Genomic DNA, 21,227 nt, shown 5'->3' on the forward strand with positions numbered 1-21,227 from the left:
GGCCCAGATGATCTGATAACCTCAATGGCCCTCCCACTTTTGGCATTTTTAGGATCTGGCCGTCACCTGCCTCCTAGTAGGCATTTCTGCGGTGTCTGCTCTCCATACCTGTTTGTGGACTTAGCCAAATTCTCCAGGACCCCAGTGTCACTCCACTCAAGGAGAGACGGTCCCCTCCCAGGGGCACAGGGTTGCCTAATTATAGGATCAATTCTCTTTTCTCAGCCTTTATTTTCCATCTGTGAAAGCAGAATAATGGTCGCCCCTGGCCAACGGGTTATGTAAGTCTGAAGTGAAAGAGCAGCAGACTCTGTGAGGCCACTGGAATTTTTTGAAGATGACAGTGTAGGGCCCCTGCATGTGCTGCCATGCTTCCTTAGCCCAGCACCAAAGGCAGCTTCTCCCTGCCCATGGAAGCACCACTGTCAGGCTTCCCAGCACTGAAAGATTCCTTCCTTGTCCCATGCTATGGCCAGTCTGAGCCCAGGGATGGGCATGGGAGTGGATCCCTGATCTGAACATGCCCGTAACTGAAGATGCAGTCAGAGGAAGGTGCTCTCCAGGCAGGTGCCTGCCTCGCTTTGGAATTCTATCCCAAAGGCATAAATAAACACCCTTCCAGACAGCCTCCTGCCCTAGGAATCATCATCCGAGATCCTTGACTGGATCAGCCTTGCTGCACTCCTCAGAGCCAGCTGTCCACCCACCAGCCCCAGGCTGGCTCCCCACTTAATGATGGCCTGCAGCTGCCCTCCCTGCCACCCCCAGCCCACCTCCCCCCAACCTGTGCCATGCCCTGCCCACTCCCTGGGAATCTGAGGGTTCCGGTGAGAGCAGGACTGGTGGCTAGCCCTGTCGGTGGGTGCACCCCTAGGGTCCCACAGCTATGATGATTATACAGGCTATACACATTTCTCTGGGCAAGGAAAAAGCAACAGACAGGGCTAACTGTGTGGCTTGAACGTGGATCAGGAGCTCTGACCTGACAGAAAAAGCATTCGTGTGATCTTGCAATGCCATCTAGTGGTGTGTGGGCACCTGGCAAGGCATTTCCCAGATTCTTGGAATCTCCTGGATTCCAGAGTCAGCCCTGAGCCCCAGGAGGCCTCTCCCACTCTCCCCGGGAGAAGCAACAGAGACTCTGGAAAATGAAGTTGTCTGAGCTGCCAGGCAATAATACATTGAGTGAATAAAATATATGGGACCCAACAATGTGGAAGGCATTACATTAAGCATTTTGTAAACCTTAAATCATTTAAACTCCACAAAACCCCTGAGAGGTAATTCTTCATTCTTCTCATTCTTCAGAAGAGGAAACTGAGGCTCTGAGAGGTTAAGTAATATAGCCCAGCTCCTATGGCTAGAAAGTGGTAGAAATAGGATTTGAACCCATGATCTTTCTTTTATTTAAGTTTTTCCTTAGTAATTGTTTTTATTGCAACTAGTAGATCATCATGCTACGTAAAGGAAGGGTGTAACCTGCCTCCACCCCATGCCTCCCCAGGAAAACTTGGTGTGTATCCTCCATGGCTTTCTCCTTGCTATATAGAGCCTAATTGGAGGACGTCTGCTCATTCTTGATAGTTTTTATTAAAGCAGTATCATACAATTTCCCTTACTCTGCAGTCTGATTTTCTCAGTACACCACACTCACTGCTTCTCGGGCAATTGAAACCAAGGGAAAATGGGAGGTCATTGCCATCGTTCAGACCTTCCCCCATACGCTGAACTTCTGTGGGGCCCTGGGAAATGCCACCTCCCAAAACCAGGCCACAGTGCCCCCTGGGAAGGGATCTGGCCAGCCATCTCCCTGCTGGTCTCACGCCCTATATCCTGTGCTTTCTTCCAGGCTTTGCCCTATGTGGCCCTTCTGATAGTGATGCTGTTCTTCATCTACGCAGTGATTGGGATGCAGGTAGGACAGCTCTCCTGCTGCTCCTCCGCTTCTACTTTCTCTTCCCAGCTCCCAGCCCCACTTTCTGAACACCTCCTCCCTCCTACCTCCCTCTTGCTCCGACTGTCCCTCCCTCTGCTTCCACTTCTGAGACAAGAAAGTCACAAGAATTAGAACATCCTTTCAAATGGCAGCCTTATGGGTAGGAGGATGAATGGCCAAGTGCGGTACACACCTTCTCTCTCCTGCACCCCAGGCCTGACCTCTGCTCTCAGGTAGGGAAAAACACTCCAAGATTAACACCAGGGGCCTCTGTAGAGACAGCCCTTCCAAGAAACAACACTAAGGGTGTGTCAGACAGCACCCCTCCCTTTGCCCAGGTTTGCCGGCCTGAGAACTAGCCCCCAACCCCAGCATCATTACGGAGAAGCTCATGACTGAGAGGGAGGGAGAGAGGGAATGGAAGAGTGAAGGAACAAAGAAGGAGGAGGGAAGGAGGGAGTCAGGTGGGCAAGCTGTCCCCATCAAACACGCAGCAGTTTCAAGGGCCCCCTCACAGGTGCCCTCACACTCTGTGGCGTTCTCCAGCTGGCCTCTCCTCGGGGCTCCAGAGAGCTCCCACAGCCTAGCACTCACACTGGCAGGGAGCTTTTCCTCAGCAGCTCCCTAAGGAAGATTCTCCTACTTATTCCTTGCAGAAAGACCTCAAGTTTCCTAGGCCGAAATCTTTTGGCATGAGAAGAGCTACCTTAACCCTCACCAACGGTGGCAGCTTCTAGGATAGTCATATCTTTAAATGGTCATAAAAATAAGGAGGCCCCTGATATCATGGATAAATTAAGCTTGCCCAAGTCCAGACTGCTCTGAAATCCAAGAACTGAATTTGGAAGAGTGTTTGGGCATCTGGGCTGAAATAGCAAAGAAAAGGAGGCCAGAAGCGTAAGTCTTGAGGGCCTAGCAGTGACTGTGATCAATACCACAGCGCTAGACACTTGCAAGTGGCTGCAAGAAGATCCTAGGCATTCTCACCACACCAAAAAAAAAAAAAAAAAAAAAAAAAAAAGCTACCTGTGTTAACTGTGTGAGGTGATGGATGTGTTAATTATCTTGGTCTTGGTAACGATTCTACATTGCATTGTACATCAAATTACCACCACATTGTACATTTTAAATAGACACAATTATCTTTGTTAATTATTCCTCAATAAAGTTTTTTGAAAGAGAAAAAATATATATTCTCAAGAATCTGCAGCCAGAAGGAGGAGGAGGAGGGGAAGAAGACCAGTGAACCCTCTGTCCCTACACAAAGCAGGGTGCTGGTTGCAGCTTCCACCTGCTCTTAGCCCAGCTCCCAGTGGCCCACAGGAAGGCCCATGGGTACTTTTCCTCTTACACCTGCCCAGTGTGGTGGATGGAGATCAGGGGCTGGATAGGTCAGCAGGTGCCTGCCTCCATGAGGCCCTACCAGGTCATGTCAGGGGACTCAGCTCAGCTATGAGCTGGATTGACCCACAGTCAGTTGTGACCCCTAAAGAGTCCATTGAACAATGAGTGTCCACCGTGCACTGACTTACTCTCCTCTCCCCCTGCTTAGGTGTTTGGGAAAATTGCCCTGAATGACACCACAGAGATCAACCGGAACAACAACTTTCAGACCTTCCCCCAAGCTGTGCTCCTTCTCTTCAGGTGAGTCTCTGAGGACAGATGCATACAAACACACCTACATGATGCAGCCCTACGGTCTGGATGCAGAATGAGAGGGAACTCTTCCAGGGGACTGTGCAGGGAGAGAAATCTGTTGTTTCATTGTTATTTGCAATACTTTCCACTGAGCTGCCCACTGGTCACTGGCTAGTAACCACCCAAAAGCACTAGGTCGTCACAAGTCTAATACTGAAAGCACCATGGTTTGGAAGCAAAACAGGCTTCAAGCCAAGATTGTGACACATTCGCTGTGTAAGACACCTAACTTCTCTGAGTCTCAGCTCCCTTGCAAACAAGTACAGCTATACCAATGTCAGTGTCATTTGCTGTAGTGGGTTATTATGTCCTCATGCACTTAGTCTCCTCCTCATTTTAGCCAGCCATGAGCCTTCACCCCTCTTGGAAGGCCACCACCTCAGGCCTAGCTGTAGAAAAGAGTGTTTCTCAGCCTGCTCCTGAGTGAGTGAGTCTATGCTGCAACCTACTTCTTCCTCATCTGACTCCTAATGACCTCTTTGGTCCTTCTCAGTTTCCTGTTCCTCACAGCCTGGAACTCTGGGGCCCCTATCTAGACCAGGGCTGGCAGATGAGAATGATTTACCCCATCCCTGGACCAGACGACTTCTAAAGTCCATTCCAGATCATATATTCTACATATTATGGCCCTGGGAGAGGCAGTGAGCTCTCTACCATTCCCTGGGGTCCCTTTCCAGAAGATCCAGAGATCTATCAGACAGCATCACTTTCACCAAGTTCTATCAAATCCTTTCCCCACACCCAAGCTCAAGTATCATTATTGCTCAAAATGTATTAAATCAAAACACTTAAGCCTGTGCCATATTTAAATATCAGAGCTGAACACAGATATAAGACTGAGCACATGGGTCTATCTCCCCTCCTGTCCTAAAGCCCTTGATGACAGAAGATATTTCTTAAAAGAATAAACCCATAACAATACTAAGGTTGGGGGGGGGGGGACATGAAAGAGTGCTGTTACTCAACCAGGAATGTTGAGGAATTTCTAAATGGAAGAAATCAGATGGGGTTCAATTGACAAAGGAACAAGATCTGAAGAAAACACCTTCCCAACAATATGTGGCCTGTGAAAAAAGTGAGAGCACTTCCTGGATCCACAGGTGCACAGCACAGGAGAGACCATGACCAGGCCAGCTCCTCAAGGACCTGTATTTGGAGAGCATTTGCTAATGCTCACAAGCTGAAAGCAGCAGCACTGAACATCACACCCCTGGGCTTTGGGGTCTGAGAAGTAGAACAGGTCCCCCCAAGGAAATCCACCCTCAGAGATGCTACCTTCCCACCTCACCTGACAGCACATCTTCTCTTTCTTCCATGATCTCCAAAGAGTCTCTCTAATGAAAATTTGATCCACAGAGTTGTGAACTGGGTTCTCAAGCACAAATAACAGTCAATAATAATACCAAAGTATTGGGGGGAAACTAGTATCAATAAAGAAAGGCACCATGCTCAATTAGCAGATGAATGAACACATGAGGAGGAAAAAGAATATATGAAGCTAAAAGATTTGAAAATAAATATAATTCATATCTTTAGAGAGATTGCAGAGCATATTACATCTGTTAAATTAAGAAGGAGGAGGAGAAGTGGTTTTTTTTAAGTTCATTTATTTTGAGAGAGAGAGAGCAGGGGAGGGGCTGGGAGAGAGAGAGAAAGAGAATCCGAAGCAGCCTCTGTGTTGACAGCTCTGGGCTCAGTCCCACGAACTGTGAGATAATGACCTGAGCCAAAACCAAGAGTCAGATGCTTAAGTGACTGAGCCACCCAGGCACCCCAGAGAAGTCATTATTAATAAGAACAAATTAAAGAAAGAACTCAAAAAAAACATACAGTTGTTGAAATATTCAGAAAATGGGCACAGCTAAAGAATGAGGTACTGAGCTGAAAGGTCAAACCAGGATTCTCTTAGTACACAGCCAAAGGCACAAAAAAAACTGAAAATATAAAATAAAAATTAACACATGGAGGATAGAACTGAAAATCCCATCTTTCTCATACAAATTCAGCTAGAAAAGACAGAAGGAATGGAGAGAAGGAAATGAAGGAATGATCAAAGAAAATTTCATATAAAGATCTGAGCCTTCAGATTGCAATGGCCTACTAAATGCAGAATAAGTTTGTCAAAAAGTCCCTTAGACACATTATGATGAAGTTTTAGAATACCAAGAATAAAGAAAATATCCTTAAAGCTTCCTAAGAAAAAAAAATACTTTCAAAAGTGTTCCTGGGAATGCAAGCTGGTGCAGCCACTCTGGAAAACAGTATGGAGGTTCCTCAAAAAACTAAAAATAGAACTACCCTATGACCCAGCAATTGCACTACTAGGCATTTATCCACGGGATACAGGTGTGCTGTTTCGAAGGGACACATGCACCCCCATGTTTATAGCAGCGCTATCAACAATAGCCAAAATATGGAAAGAGCCCAAATGTCCATCGATGGATGAATGGATAAAGAAGATGTGGTATATGTATACAATGGAGTATTATTTGTCAATCAAAAAGAATGAAATCTTGCCATTTGCAACTACGTGGATGGAACTAGACGGTATTATGCTAAGTGAAATTAGTCAGTCAGAGAAAGACAAAAATCATATGACTTCACTCATATGAGGACTTCAAGAGATAAAACAGATGAACATAAGGGAAGTGAAACAAAAATAATATAAAAACAGGGAGGGGACAAAACAGAAGAGACTCATAAATATGGAGAACAAACTGAGGGTTGCTGGAGGGGTAGTGGGAGGGGGGATGGGCTAAATGGGTAAGGGGCACTAAGGAATCTACTCCTGAAATCATTGTTGCACTATATGCTAACTAATTTGGATGTAAATTTAAAAAAATAAAAAATAAAACAAGTTAAAATTGAAAAAATACCAATTTTCATTATACTTGGTATTAGCAAAAGTACATACTAGAAGACAAAGGAATAATGTATTCAATATTATGAAGAAAATGTACTTTTGGACCCAGACTCCTATAATGCAGCCTAATTAGCACTGTAACAAAGCAAAATAGATTCCAAAAGCATAAGAACCCAGAAAGTTTACTCCCTCACAGAAACAACTACACAAGGATGCACTTCCACAGAATGAAAAATTAATCTAACAAATAGAATGAACAGAGTAATATTAGCAAAGAAGCCATGAAGTTTATAGTTATGAGTTATGAACAAAGAAATTATAAACCTTATATTAAATCTAAATAGTTGTTAAGGGAGGTATTAGTTATTAAAGAATTGTTAATTTTTAAGTGTAATAATTATATTGTGGTTACATAAAGTTATCATTTTATTTTTTAGATGCATATTGAAATATTTAGGGTTGATATAATGATATTACATGAAGTTTGGGATTTGCTTTAAACTATTCCATCACAGAGATAAAAGGTGCCGTATAGGGAATATAGTCAGTGGTACTATACTAGTGTTGTATGGTGACAGATGGTGGCTACACTTGCAGTGAGCAGAGCATATAGACTTGTTGAATCACTGTGCTGTGCACCTGAAACTAATGTTAACACTGTGTCAACTACTTCAATTTTTTTAAAAGGTGAGAATCCAAAATACAAAAGAATAAAATAAAATAATATAAAATAAAATATTCCAGCGAAAAGGGGAGAAGGGTAATTTGGGGGAGATATATGAAACACACACAGCAAAATATTGATGATTGTTAAGATTGGGTGATGGGTACCTGGGGTTTCTTTATAATTTCTACTTTTGTATATGGTTGAAAATTTTTGTAATAAATTTTTAAATAAGAAATAATAACTGTTAAGGGAAAATGTCCAAAACCTCAATAGCAATTTGCAAGTAAAAACCTTAAAATTATCTCAACAAAGTCAGAAGAATGAGGTGGTAGAAGAATAAGAAACATGAAAGTGTGCTGACATTCTTCTCTTGTTGTAGAGAGGAAAAGATGCTATTCAACCCTATGCACAGCCAGGGGAAAGTGTGTAAATATATATGTTAAATATTTGAAGGTCAACCATTAGAAAAACAGAAATGGAAATGTGTACATTCCAAATCACTAGAGGGGGCAAAAATCAGCAAGTAAAACCTTGGCAATTCCACAAAAGGAAGGAAAGGCAAAGGAAGGAAGGAGGAAGGAAGGTGGGAAGGAAGGAAAGAAGGAAGGAGAGAGAAGGGAGGGAAAGAAAATTAGAAAAGAAAACAAGATGGCAGGAATAAAAGCAAAGATTAATAATCACTAAAAATTAAATTTTTCTATTAAAAGATAGATACTCCAATGTTGGTTTTAAGAAATCTAACTGTAGCCTGTTTATAATATAGTAAAATAAAATGATCTAAAGAAAATAAAAATAAAGGAATGGAAAAAGAACAATGCTTAAAAAAAAATAGATGTAGTAATAACAGTATCAGAAGAAATAAAATTCCAAATGAAAGGCACTAAATAAGACAAAGAGGGATATTTGATATAGATAGAAGGTATAATCCACCAGATTACATAATAATCACAAAACTACATGAGCCTAACAATATAATTTGGAAATATATCAATGAGACTAATAGAATAAGGAAAAAATGAACACTCACATACACACACACACACACACACACAGAAATACACACAATGGGAGATATGCCAAAAATGACAGATCAAATAGAACAAAATAAAAGAAAGGGTAAAGAATATCTAAAAACACAATTGATAGGGGCACCTGGGTGATTCAGTTGGCTGAGTGTCCAGCTTCAGCCACTCACAGTTTGTGAGTTCGAGGCCCACATCATGCTCACTTCTGTCAGCACAGAGTCTGCTTAGGATCCTCTCCCCTTCTCTCTACCCCTCCCCCACTTGTGCACGCATGCACACACATGCTCTCTCTACCTCAAAAATAAATATTTAATTTTTAATTAATTAATTAAAATTCAAAAAACACACAACTGACAAATTTAATGTAATAAATTTGTACTCAATAAATTGCAAAAAAAAGTTATTTTTAAGCACCCAGAAACATTCACAAAAATTAGCCAAGATTTAAGTCACAGAGAAAAATTCAATAAATTGTAAAACTTCCCCTGACTCCAATATAGCAAAAATTATAAATTAACCACAAAATCAGTAGTCCCTCCAAAATCTATTCATGTAAATGTTTTGAGTCACTGATCTAAATAACTCAAAGCTGAAGCTTACATACTTCTTAGAAATGAAAAGTGAGAGCAGTACATCTTAAATTTATAAGACGTATCAATCAATACCAAAGAAAATTTCAAAGCCAAAATTTTATTTTACAAATTTATAATAACCAAAACAATGGATGGAAAAAGAATAGCAAAATAACCCCTAAATATGAAATAACTCACTTATTAAAATAAAAGCAGAAATTAATAAAATATGAAACAAAAATATTTATCAATAGACCCTAAAACTAAGTCTTTGAAAATACCAGTGAATAAACAAAACTTCATCAAATCTAATTTTTTTAAAAAGACACATCAAAAATAAGAAAAGAAATACAATTATAGATATGCAAGAGATTTTCAGAATGATAAAATATGAACAAATTTATGTCAAATACTTGAAAATCCAGTAGGCACTTTTATATAGGAAAATATAAATCACAAAATTATCTTAAGAGCAAATTTTGTTTAATTAGTCACAATAGAAATTGAAAAGGTAATCAAAGTTTTAGTCCTCAAAAAGTCCCAAGATCCAGTATTTTTATGTGTGATGTCTACCAAAATATCAAAGAATAGATCATCCCTGTGTTACATATGTATTAAGAAAGGGGAAAAAAGCAAGAAGTATAAATATGAAAACGTGTAGACATAACTGTCATTGTTGGCAAACAACAGTCTAATCCAGGTAGAAAAAACAAGCAAATCAACTCAAAAACCTTATAACAATTAATAGAATCAGTAAAGTGGAAGATTAACAAAAGAAAACAATCACTTTCCTGTACTGGAAATTATTAGTTTGGTCAGCCTACTTTAACAAAATATGAAATGAGTGGCTTAAACAACAGACATTTCTTTCTCACACATCTGGAAGCTAGAAGTCTGAGATCAAGGTCCCAGTCAATTCAGTTCCTGGTGTGAGCCCTCTTCCTGGCCTACAGACAGCCACCTTATTGCTGTGTCCTCATATGATGAAAAAAATGGAAAGCTCAAGTCTCTCCTTCCGTTATTAAAAAGACACTAATTTTATCATGGGGGACCCAGCATTATGACCTGATCCAAATCTTATTATCTCCTGTGGCCTCACCTGCAAATTTATTGAGGCTTAAGGCTTCAACACATGAATTTGGTGGGGGACACATTCAGTCTATACCAGGTAATTAGTAAATAGAGAAAAGAGCACATACTATCACTTTTCCTAGTCAACATTATACTGCAAGTTTTATCCAATGCAATAAGAAAAATAAAAAGTAAGAATTGCAGAAGAAACAAAATTAAATGCCAAAAAATCAATTGCCAAACTCAACAACAACAGTTTTAAAATGGGCAAAAGTCTTGAATAGACATTTCTCCAAATATCCAAAGAAGATATATAAATGGCCAATGAGCATGTGAAAAGATGTTCAACATCACTAATCATAAGGGAAATATAAATCAGAACTACAGTGAGATACTACCTCATATTCATTAGGATACCTACTATCAAACAAAACAAAACAGAAAACAACAAGTGTTGGCAAGGATGTGGAGAAATCGGAACCCTTGTGCCCTGTTGGTGAGAAAGAAAAAGGCATAGCCATTGTGTAAAACAGTATGACGATGACTCAAAAAATTAAAAATAAAATTACCATATGAATCCTTGCACAATGTATAGGTAAATCAAATCATCATGAAGTACACTTTAAATATCTTACAACTTTGGGGGCACCTGGGTGTCTCCATCTGTTAAGCATCCAACTCTTGGTTTCAGCTCAGGTCGTGATTTCAGAGTTTGTGAGATGGAGCCCCACATGGGGCTCTGCACTGATAGCACAGAGCCTGATTGGGATTCTCTCTTTCCCTCTCTTTCTGCCCCTCCCCAATGTGTGCCTGTGCACTCTCTCTCTCTCTCTCTCTCTCACACACACACACACACACAAAATAAACATTCAAAAAAAGAAAATAAATAAATACCTTACAATTTTATTTGTCAATTATACCTCAGCAAAACTGAAAACGAGTTGGCAAGTCCACAGAGCAATGGCATTTGTCCTGCACTGACGACCAGAGCATAGATTGGACAAACCTTTGGAGAACCAGGAATACCTAGTGAAAATGAAGACGACCCTAACTTCCACTTTCTAAGCAGATATCCAAGGCATGGACCTGCATTTTGATTGCAGTCTTCTTTATAATAGCAAAAAAGAAAAGAAAAACCTTAAGCAGGACAATGGGGTTTTTTTTAATGGTATATACATAGAGTATACTGCTATAGGGTAGTTATGTTGAATGAACTAGAACTAAATGGATAAATCTTAACATGAATTGCAAACTTAACATGAATTGCAAAAAAAGGGACTTTTCAGAAAAGGCAGTTTGTCACCATTTATATATAGTTTTAAAACATTCAAAACAATGATATATATTTTCGTATCTGATAGTGACTGTATCAGACCATTCAGGGAATGATAAACACCAAATTCAATTCAGTAGTTCCCTCTGGGCAGGGAGGATGGCACAAGGGGTAAGAGAAAGATCCAGAGATATGAGATGGGCCCCATGGGTGGTAGACTCTCTCACCGCTCTCCCCTAGGTGTGCCACAGGGGAGGCATGGCAAGACATCATGCTGGCCTGCATGCCAGGGAAGAAGTGTGCCCCCGAGTCAGAGCCCAGCAACAGCACGGAAGGGGAAACGCCCTGTGGCAGCAGTTTTGCCGTCTTCTACTTCATCAGCTTCTACATGCTCTGTGCCTTCCTGGTAAGCCAAGGTGGGGCTGAACAGCCATGGGTATGAGTGTGCAGTTCAAGGCAGCCCAGCTCTCTATCTACCTTTGCAGCTTGCAGTCAGAGCAACTCCATCAGAGGAACTAGCTTGCAGAGACTGAGTTAGGAGGAATGTCCAACCATCAGACAAGGACACAAAGCCCTGGGCCAGAGTGAGCCCAACCAACATCTTTCTTGCCCATTCTTGGCTCTTGTGATGATGTCATTGTACTAGAGGACAGAGGGGATGTGTGTGGAGGCCTAGAGGCAACCTGTATGTTTTTGACACTTTGATGCAGAGTGCAGGAAGGGTGGTGGATAAAGCTGCCCTCTGTCCTTGGCAGCGCTACCCAGCAATTGTGTATGAGAGAAACTGTCCAGCCCACATGTGGGGTTCATCCAACCCTGTTCTGAGGCAAGCAAATTCATACCCAAGAGACCCAAGTTCCAGGGACTGGTGTTTTAAATGGTGAATATAGCTGGTCTTTAGAAACACGGGCTTCTGCCACACATGGCACCGGCTGGCAAAGAGGATTCAAGTGTACAGGAGGTCCTCTTGTAGAAACTCATCATATCTCTGTCCTCGGCAGATCATCAACCTCTTTGTAGCTGTCATCATGGACAACTTTGACTACCTGACAAGAGACTGGTCAATCCTTGGTCCCCATCATCTGGATGAATTTAAAAGAATCTGGGCAGAGTATGATCCTGAAGCTAAGTAAGTTCCCAGAGAGAAAGACTGATTCCCAAAACCCAGAGAACATTATGTGACCACACCTATAGGAGAGGTTCAGAACAGTTTAGCATTGAGTAGATCGACTGGAAACACTGAACTGCACCAGTCCCCAGGGCCAAAGGTCAAAAGGGCCAGTGATACGCCAGGCATCTTTGGCTAAGTCAAGAACATGTCTGCTATTTTCAGTTGGACAGAAGGATGGGGGATCCTAGTGTCAGGAATAACTAGTAAGTATTCAAGTTAAAATATTTAGTCAAGTAGATCTCACTCCATTCTTGCTTCAGGTTCAAAGATACCCTCATAGGTCCATCACATTCGGTTGACGCTCAATAAATGCCTTTTGGTCAGATGGTTAGATTGCAGCAGCAAGTATCTGTAAGAATCTCATTGTACTCCTGAAAGTCTCTTCCACCTTAAGCAAAGCACTGGTGGAAAATTGTTCATTAAAATGTATATATTGGTTTTGGAGTTTTACCATGCAATTCTGCAACTCTGCACCAAGTTTGACCAACAGAACAATAGCTTTGGAGAGCCCAGTACTGAGTCCTGGGCTGCTAGTCGAAACCACGACTCTTGACTGATCTTTGACTCCTCTCCTTCCTCTTTTAGGGGTCGTATCAAACACCTAGATGTGGTGACCCTGCTCCGGCGGATTCAGCCCCCACTGGGTTTTGGGAAGCTGTGCCCTCACCGCGTGGCTTGCAAAGTAAGAGATGGCCTGAGTTCAAAGGAGAAAAAGAAAAAATATGGAAGGGAAGAGGCCTATTTGTCTTGTGACCTTGGTCAGACCTTGATCCTTACAGGGATTGAAGACAATATTTTATGTGCCTAAAGAAATGAACATGGGCCAGATTATATTTTGAGGTTCCTACCAACAATCAGTCCTCAGACACCATAAAGGAAAGATGAAATGGATGCCTCATGACCCAACCAGCCACATGCCCAGTCCCATCAAGCTGCACCACCTAGGCATCCTAGAAGACTTCCAGCCAAGGACAGATGGATTAGGGGTTCTCTTCCTGGGATCAGGGGGCTATTAGAGTGTCTATGTATCAGCCTCAGGGACCTGTAAATCTCTAAAATTGTGTGCAAAATCACTGAAACACTCACAAATTGTACCAGGGAGAGGATCCATCATGTTCGTATTTCTAAGTGAGTCCATGACCCCATAAAAGTAAAAACAAGCATCCTAGTCTCTTTAGACCTAACTGTTGCTCATGTGGCCCTCACATGACCCTGAGAGTGAGCGCCCCCTTCAATTGTGTGTCCAGGCACCTCCCTTACCTCATTATAATCCCAACCAGGTAGCCCCACAAATGCTGAAGGGTATTGTTTCCACTCTCTCCCCTCTTCTTTCAATCCCCATTTCCACCACTCTGTACTCCTTATTGGAATAACAATGAGCTGAAAGGGGTTAGGGAAAGTGAGATCAGAGAGCTGTATAGAAGAGGCTCAAATAGAAAATTTTAACTCTGTCGATAAAGCATTCATGGAAAATGGAGAACTGAATTGTGCTCTGTTTTACTCATTTTTTTCTCACTTGCATCTCCACCTTGTTCCAAAAAAGATGTTAGAAGATTTCCAAGGGTATAGAAGATAAGACCAAAAAAAAGAGCACAAATTAAATGTAAAGTCAAAGCACAATGGACAAAAGAGCAGGGACAAATGTGGCCTGCACAAGGTGACAGTGTGTCTTTGTGCCTTCCAGACTGCCTGGGTGTTGAGCTTCCCCACGGCCAGTCCACAATTCACACTGTCCTTGAGAGTCAAGAAGATCCAGTCACTCAGGAAAATTATAAACCTTTTTGGCACTATGGTTAATGGGACACCATACGATCTAACGAATAAGATCTTTGACCACATCTTGAGAGCAGATGCCAGAATGGTGCTCTTTCTCATAATTACTCTGGTGTGTGCTGAGGGCCGCACACCAGGGCACAGTGCAATAGCAGCTATTTTGGGTGGTGAGAATGGAGGGAAAAGGGCAATCTGATCCAATCCAGTCAACAAGCTTTTAATTCAGCTTGATGCAGAGGTATATTTTTCAATATACAGAAAAGAAGATACACTACACCTCCTGCATGCAAACCTGCCATTACTGTCTCTCTTGTCAAGGCTTTGGATGAATGCTGCTGGCAGGTGGGCTCCTGGCAAATGCCTGGCATGCAGCTGTTCTTCGTTGCCAGTAGAAAGCACACCCATATGCCTGAGCAGACATTTGAGCAGAGGAGGGGGTTGTGTGGGCTTACCATCCTTTTGTGGAGGCAAGGGTCTAATAAGGACAATTTCCATTCTTCCTTCACTCTGTGTGGTAGGGTGAAAGTACTTTTGGCAGAGCTGAGATTCTCCCCAGAACAGATTTTGAATACATTTTAGTGACCCATGCCTCAACCCCCACCTGCTCCCAACACACACACAAGTTTCAAGGCTCCCTCCTGGCATTCTCCTGCCATGGTGGTTCTGTAGGTCCTTTGAGAACTGTTTGCTGTAATCACCAGCTTTGCCTCCCTTTCTCCTCCAGCGTCTGGTCTCCATGAACATGCCTCTGAACAGTGATGGGACTGTCATGTTCAATGCCACCCTGTTTGCCCTAGTCCGGACAGCCCTGCGGATCAAAACAGAAGGTAAGGGTCATCTGAGGGCCACTGGGAGAGCCACTCAGAAGGTCTAACAGGTTAACAAAAGAGGAAACCAATAGGCTATAAAGTGCTCCCAGGATCTTCCCATCCTGTGTATCAGAGCAGCGGCTCAGTGATAACCTTCACATGCTGAAGAGGCCTGGCCTGCTCATGTTTCCTTTGCTCCTTGAATGGCCTTTTGGCCTCTAGCCTATTTATTTTGAACCCTAGCTTTCCATCAATTTCTATGAATGATTCTGGGTGATATCTTGAAGTCAGAGCTTATAGTTCAAAAGCAGAAGGTGATGAGTGTTACCTGAAGCAGGACTAAGTTCCATCTAAATGAAATTTTACTGACTGTGTGGATCTCTCAAATGTTTACCTTTCTTTTTAAATTAGAAGTGTCAGGAAGGGGTCATATTGGCAAATGGTGATTATGGTCAAGGTAATCACATACAATTATACAGGCTGTGCCTGGATCAAGGTGCTCAGCTAGCTGACAGGTGTGGGTTAAGATCTCACCTGTGCTTTGCTAGCCGGGCCATGCTCCCTCAGGGATGTGTCCACCTGAAGGGATGCCTTCTGGTTTGCACAAATGTGCCCTATGGGCTAGCAGCAGCCTTGGCTGAGATAATCAGCTGTCTTTGTAATTGATAAGTATTTCTGAACCACTCTGTGGAAAAGGCTATATAGAATGTACCTAAGAAGATGCAATTGCTCTCCAAGAGCTTCTAGCTTAATTACAATGTTTCCTAGAGTGTGGTCAAAAGACCACCTGCCTCAAAGTCAGCTGTTGAAGCTTGTTTAAAACTTGATAAGGCATTTATTCTCTCTCTACTTCAGTTTCTTCATTTGTAAAATAAGAATGATAATGATGTGTGGGAATTCAGTTCAGTGAAGAATCCAAAGAAGTGCCATTTCTCAGTTAAATCCTTCCACAAAATAATAGAAACATCTACAATGAAGGAAAACAAGAACCAGGCCAGCAAGACACATGTCAAAGTAATGAGCTAATCTTTAAAAAATTGAAAATAGTTCAAGTTATGCTGCCAAACTAAAGAGAAACAAAGGCTGAAGGAGGCAGTCTGAGATTCTGGTGTAAGAAGACCCTGAATTCACCTCCTCCCAAGGACACACCAAATCTACACCCACATATAGAGCAATTCACCCTGAAAAACAGCTTCTGCACAACAAATGTTAGAAGCACCACACAGAGAATGGCAGGAAAGATGAAAACATGGTAACCATGGGAACACCCTGACCAATGTGATGACCTGCAGCGAGGAGGGATAGCACTGAGGGACCTGCACCCAGACTCACCTACCCTGAGACACAGGGGGAAAACAGGCAACAGGACTGTAAGTGAAGGAAATCCATTTACATCCACTAAATGGTGGGGGGAGTACTGGAATTCTTTCCAGGTTGGAGGTACCAAAAAGCACCATTGTTTACATTCCTCTTTCACCTTGATAATGCAGATGAGAGCAGGGTCTAAGTGCTCTAGTTGGCCTGATAGGGTTGCTCCAATGAGCCCCAGGCCCTTAGCCCACACCAGCTTCCCCCAGGTAGCCCCCACCCATGCCCACCAACTCCAGCCAACCCACCAAGGTGACCTGGTCTCAGTGCACCCCAGGACACCCCCAGCCAGTGTCTGTTGAGCTCCAGCCATTCCATCAGGGTGATCCAAGCACCATATGTCCCTTGACTCCCTGAGACCCTGCTGGCTTCAACTCCAGCCAGCCAGCCAAAACTTCCAGGCACATGCAATCTACACAGGGGATGTTCCTACATGAGGTCACTCCTTGAGAATAGGAGAGGTAGTTATTCCACCTAATTTGTAGAAACAAAAATTGAAAGTCAAACAAAATGAGGAGACAGAAGAATATGTTCTAAATGAAAGGGAAAAATAAAACCCGGGGGCGGGGGGATGGGGGGGTGGGAAATCCCTGATGAAATGGAGATAGGTAATTTACCAGACAGATTTCAAAGTAATGGCCATAAAGATACTCACCAAACTCAGGATAAGAATGAAAGAACACAGTGAGAACTTCAACAAAGAGTTACAAAATATAAGAAAGTACAAAACAGAATGTATTGTATCTAGTGTATTGAAAAATACACTAGAAATCAACAGCAGATTAGATGATACAAAAGAGTGGATCAGCAATCTGGAAGACAGAATAGTGGAAATCATCCCGTCAGAACAGCAAAAAGAAAAAAGAATTTTTAGAAATGAGAATTGTTTTAAGAACCTCTAGAACAACATCAAATGCACTAAAATTCACATTATAAGGGTTCCAGAAGGAGACGGGGGGGGGGGGGGCAGGAAACTTATTTGAAGAAATAATGACTGAAAACTTCCCTAACCTGGGAAAGGAAACAGACATCCAGGTCCAGGAAGCACAAAAAGTCCTAAAAGAGAACCCAAAGAGACCTATACCAAGGAATATTATTAAATTGTCAAAAGTTAAAGACAAGGGGAAAAAATTTTAAAGCAACAAGAGAAAAACAACTTGTTATGCCCAAAGGAACCCCCCGTAAAACTATCATCATATTTTTCAGGATAAATTTTGCAGGCCAGAAGTGAGTGGCATAATATATTCAAAGTATTGAAAGAAAAAACTGTCAACAAGAATGCTCTACCTGGCAAGGTTATCATTCAGAATTGAAGGTGAGATAGTTTCTTAGACAAGCAAAAGTTAAAGGAGTTCCTCGCCACTAAACCAAGCTTATCAGAAATGTTAAATGGTCTTCTTTAAGCAGAAAAGAAAAGGCCATAACTGGAAATAGTACCTGAAGAAAAAACTCACTGATAAAGAGAATATATATTTATATACTTATATTTATCAGTAAATCAGCCACTTAAAAAGATAGTATGAATAGGGGTGCCTGGATGGCTCAGTCGGTTGAGCATCCAACTTCAGCTCAGGTCATGATCTCGTGGTCTGTGAGTTCAAGCCCCACATTGGGCTCTGTGCTGACAGCTCAGAGCCTGGAGCCTATTTCAGATTTTATGTCTCCCTCTCTCTCTACCCCTCCCCTGCTCATGCTCTGTTTCTCTCTCTGTCAAAAATAAATAAACATTTAAAAAAGATAGTATGAATATTAAGAAAACAAAAATAGTAATTTAACTATAACTACAGTAAGTAAATAATGCACAAAATAAAAATATATCAAATATAACATCAAAAACATAAAATATTGTGGGTGGTGGGTAAAAATGTAGTGCTTTTAGAATGTGTTCAAACCAAAAACAAATTTTGTTCAAACTTAAGTGACTATTAGCTTAAAATAAACTGCTATATATAGAGAGAGAGCAATATTTATGAACATCATGGTAACCACAAACCAAAACCTACAATAGATCAACAAAAATAAAGAGAAAGAAACCCAAACATAACTAAAGAACCATCAAACCACAGTGGAAGACACCAAAAGAAGAAAAATGAAACAGAGAAGAACTGCAATAATAACCAGAAAACAATTGACCAAATGATGATAGTACATACCTATTAATAATCACATTAAAAATAAATGGACTAAATGCTCCAATCAAAAGACATAGGGTGTCTGAATGGATAAAAAACAAGACCCATTTATATGCTGCCTATAAGAGAGTCATTTCAGATCTAAAGCCACTCGGAGACTGAAAGTGAAGAGATGCAAAAAGATATTCCAGGGAAATGGAAACAAAAAGAAAGCTAGTGAGGCAGTACTCATATTAGACAAAATAGACTTTAAAACAAGGACTATAACAAAATACAAAGAAGAGCATTACACAATGAAAAAATGTTCAATCCAAGAAGAGGATATAACATTTGTAAATATTTATACACCCAACATAAAGTATTTAAATATATAAAGCAAATATTAATAGGCATAAAGGGAGAAATTGACATTAATACAATAATAGAAAGGAACTTTAATATCCCACTTAATCAATGGATAAATCATCCAGAGAATCAATAAGGAAATATTGACCTTAAATGACACATTGGACCAGATGGACTTAATAAATATATATAGAACGTTTCATCCAAAACAGCAGAATACACATTCTATTCAAGTGCACATGGAACATTTTCCAGGATAGTTAAGCCACAAAACAAGTCTCAGTAAATTCAAGAAGACTGACATCATATCAAGCATCTTTTCCAAACATAATGGTATGACACTAGAAATTAATTACAAAAAGAAAACTGGAAAAAAACCCCACAAACATGTGGAGACTGAACAACTTGTTACTAAACAACCAATGGGTCAACAAAGAAATCAAAGAGGAAACAAACAAACAAAAATACCTTGAGACAAATGAAAATGGAGATACAACTTTCCAAAATCTATGGGATGCAACATAAGCAATTCTAAGAGGGAAACTCATAATGATACAGGCCTACCTCAAGAAACAAAAAAAAATCCCAAATAAACCATCTAACGTTATACCCAAAGGAACTAGAAAAAGAGGAACAAAGCCCAACATTAGTAGAGGGAAGGAAATAATAAAGTCCAGAGTGGAAATACATGAAATAGAGATTGGGGGAAAAAAAAAAGAAAGAAAAGATCAGTAAAAGTAAGAGCTGGTTCTTTGAAAAGATAAATAAAATCAGTAGCCAAACTCAAGAGTAAAAGAGAGAGGACCCAAATAAATAAAATCAGAAATGAAAGAAAAGTTACAACCGACACCACAGAAGTACAAAGGGTAAGGGGTGCCTGGGTGGCTCAGTCGGTTAAGAGTCAGACTTCAACTCAGGTCATGATCTCACGGTTCGTGGGTTCAAGCCCTGCTTCAGGCTCTGTGCTGACAGTTTAGAGCCTGGAGCCTGCTTCAGTTTCTGTGTCTCCCTCTCTCTCTGCCCCTCCCCTGCTCAAAAATAAATAAACATTTTTAAAAATTAAAAAGAAAAGAAATACAAAGGGTAAGAGATTACTACAATTATATACCAACAAATTGAAAAACCTAAAAAAAAAAAATGAATAAATTCCTAGAAACACATAACCTTCCAAAGACTGAATCACACACACACAAAAATAGAAAATATGAATAGGCCAATTACAAGTCATAAAATTGAAACAGTAATTTTAAAACTTCTGAAAAACAAAAGTCCAGGACCAGACAGCTTCACAAGTGAACTCTACTAAACATTTAAAAAAGAGTCGGTATCAGGGCACCTGGGTGGCTCAGTCGGTTAAGTGTCTGACCCAATTTTGGCTCAGATCATAGTCTCATGGTTCATGGGTGGGTCATAGTCACAGTTCATGGGTTCGAGCCCCACATTGGGCTCTGTGCTGACAGTGTAGAGCCTGCTTGGGATTCTCTCTCTCCCCCCCCGCCCCTCCCCTGTTAGCTCGCTGTCTCTCTCTCTCTCTCTCTCTCTCTCTCTCAAAAATAAATAAGTACATTTAAAAAAATTAAGGGGGCGCCTGGGTGGCTCAGTCGGTTAAGTGTGCAACTTTGGCTTGGGTCATGATCTCATAGAGTTCAAGCCCCATGTCGGGCTCTGTGCTGACAGCTCAGAGCCTGGAGTCTGCTTCTGATTCTGTGTCTCCCTCTCTCTCTGCCTCCCCCCCTGCTCATGCTCTGTCTCTCTCTCGCTCTCTCAAAAATAAACATTAAAAAAATTTTTTTAATTAAAAAATAAAAATAAATTTAAAAAATTTAAGAAGAAGAGTTAGTACCTATTCTTCTCAAATTATTCCAAAAGATTAAAGAGGAAGGAAGTCTTCCAAACTTATTTTACAAAGCTAGCATTACTCTGATACCAAACCAGACAAAAATACCACAAGAAAGAAAATTACAGGCCAGTATCCCTGATAATATAGATGTAAAACTCCTAACAAAATATTAGCAAACCAAATTCAACAATACATTAAAAGGATTATACATCACAATCAAGCGAGATTTATTCCAGAGATGCAAGGATGGTTCAACATCCACAAATTAATCAATGTGATATACCATATTAACAAAACAAAGGATAAAAAATCATATGAAGATCTCAATAGATGCAGAAAAAAGCACTTAACAAATTCAACATTCATTTTATGATCAAAAATGCCAATAAAGTGGGTATAGAAGGAATGTATCTCAACATAATAAAGGCCATATATGACAAACCCACAGCTAACACCATAGTCAGTGGTGAAAAGCTGAAGCTTTTCCTGTACAATCAGGAACAAGACAAGTATGTGCACTCTTACCACTTTAATTCAACGTAGTATTGGAAGTCCTAGCCAGAAATTAGGCAAGAAAAAGAAATAAAGGCATCAAAATTGAACAGGAAAAAGTAAAACTGTCACTATTTGCAGATGACATGATATTGTGTAGAGAAAACCCTAGAGACTCCACCAAATCTATTA

The 21,227-nt window shown here is 41.0% G+C and overlaps 1 protein-coding gene across 42 annotated transcripts in view; it reads left to right on the top strand.

Annotated features, from left to right (window-relative positions):
• Nucleotides 1–21,227, top strand: part of CACNA1C (calcium voltage-gated channel subunit alpha1 C) — a 767,747-nt gene that overhangs the window by 717,837 nt on the left and 28,683 nt on the right. For all 42 annotated transcript variants that reach the window (XM_086714435.1, XM_086714443.1, XM_086714446.1 and 39 more), the window contains 6 exons: nucleotides 1,850–1,915; nucleotides 3,489–3,580; nucleotides 11,346–11,511; nucleotides 12,107–12,234; nucleotides 12,862–12,958; nucleotides 14,774–14,876. In XM_086714435.1, the coding sequence (XP_086570561.1) occupies nucleotides 1,850–1,915; nucleotides 3,489–3,580; nucleotides 11,346–11,511; nucleotides 12,107–12,234; nucleotides 12,862–12,958; nucleotides 14,774–14,876 (652 nt within the window). The remainder of the gene's footprint in view (nucleotides 1–1,849; nucleotides 1,916–3,488; nucleotides 3,581–11,345; nucleotides 11,512–12,106; nucleotides 12,235–12,861; nucleotides 12,959–14,773; nucleotides 14,877–21,227) is intronic.

The sequence above is a fragment of the Puma concolor genome, chromosome B4 (genome assembly GCF_028749965.1).
Source record: "Puma concolor isolate L17-30 chromosome B4, mPumCon1.1.hap2, whole genome shotgun sequence".
Lineage (NCBI taxonomy): Eukaryota > Metazoa > Chordata > Mammalia > Carnivora > Felidae > Puma > Puma concolor.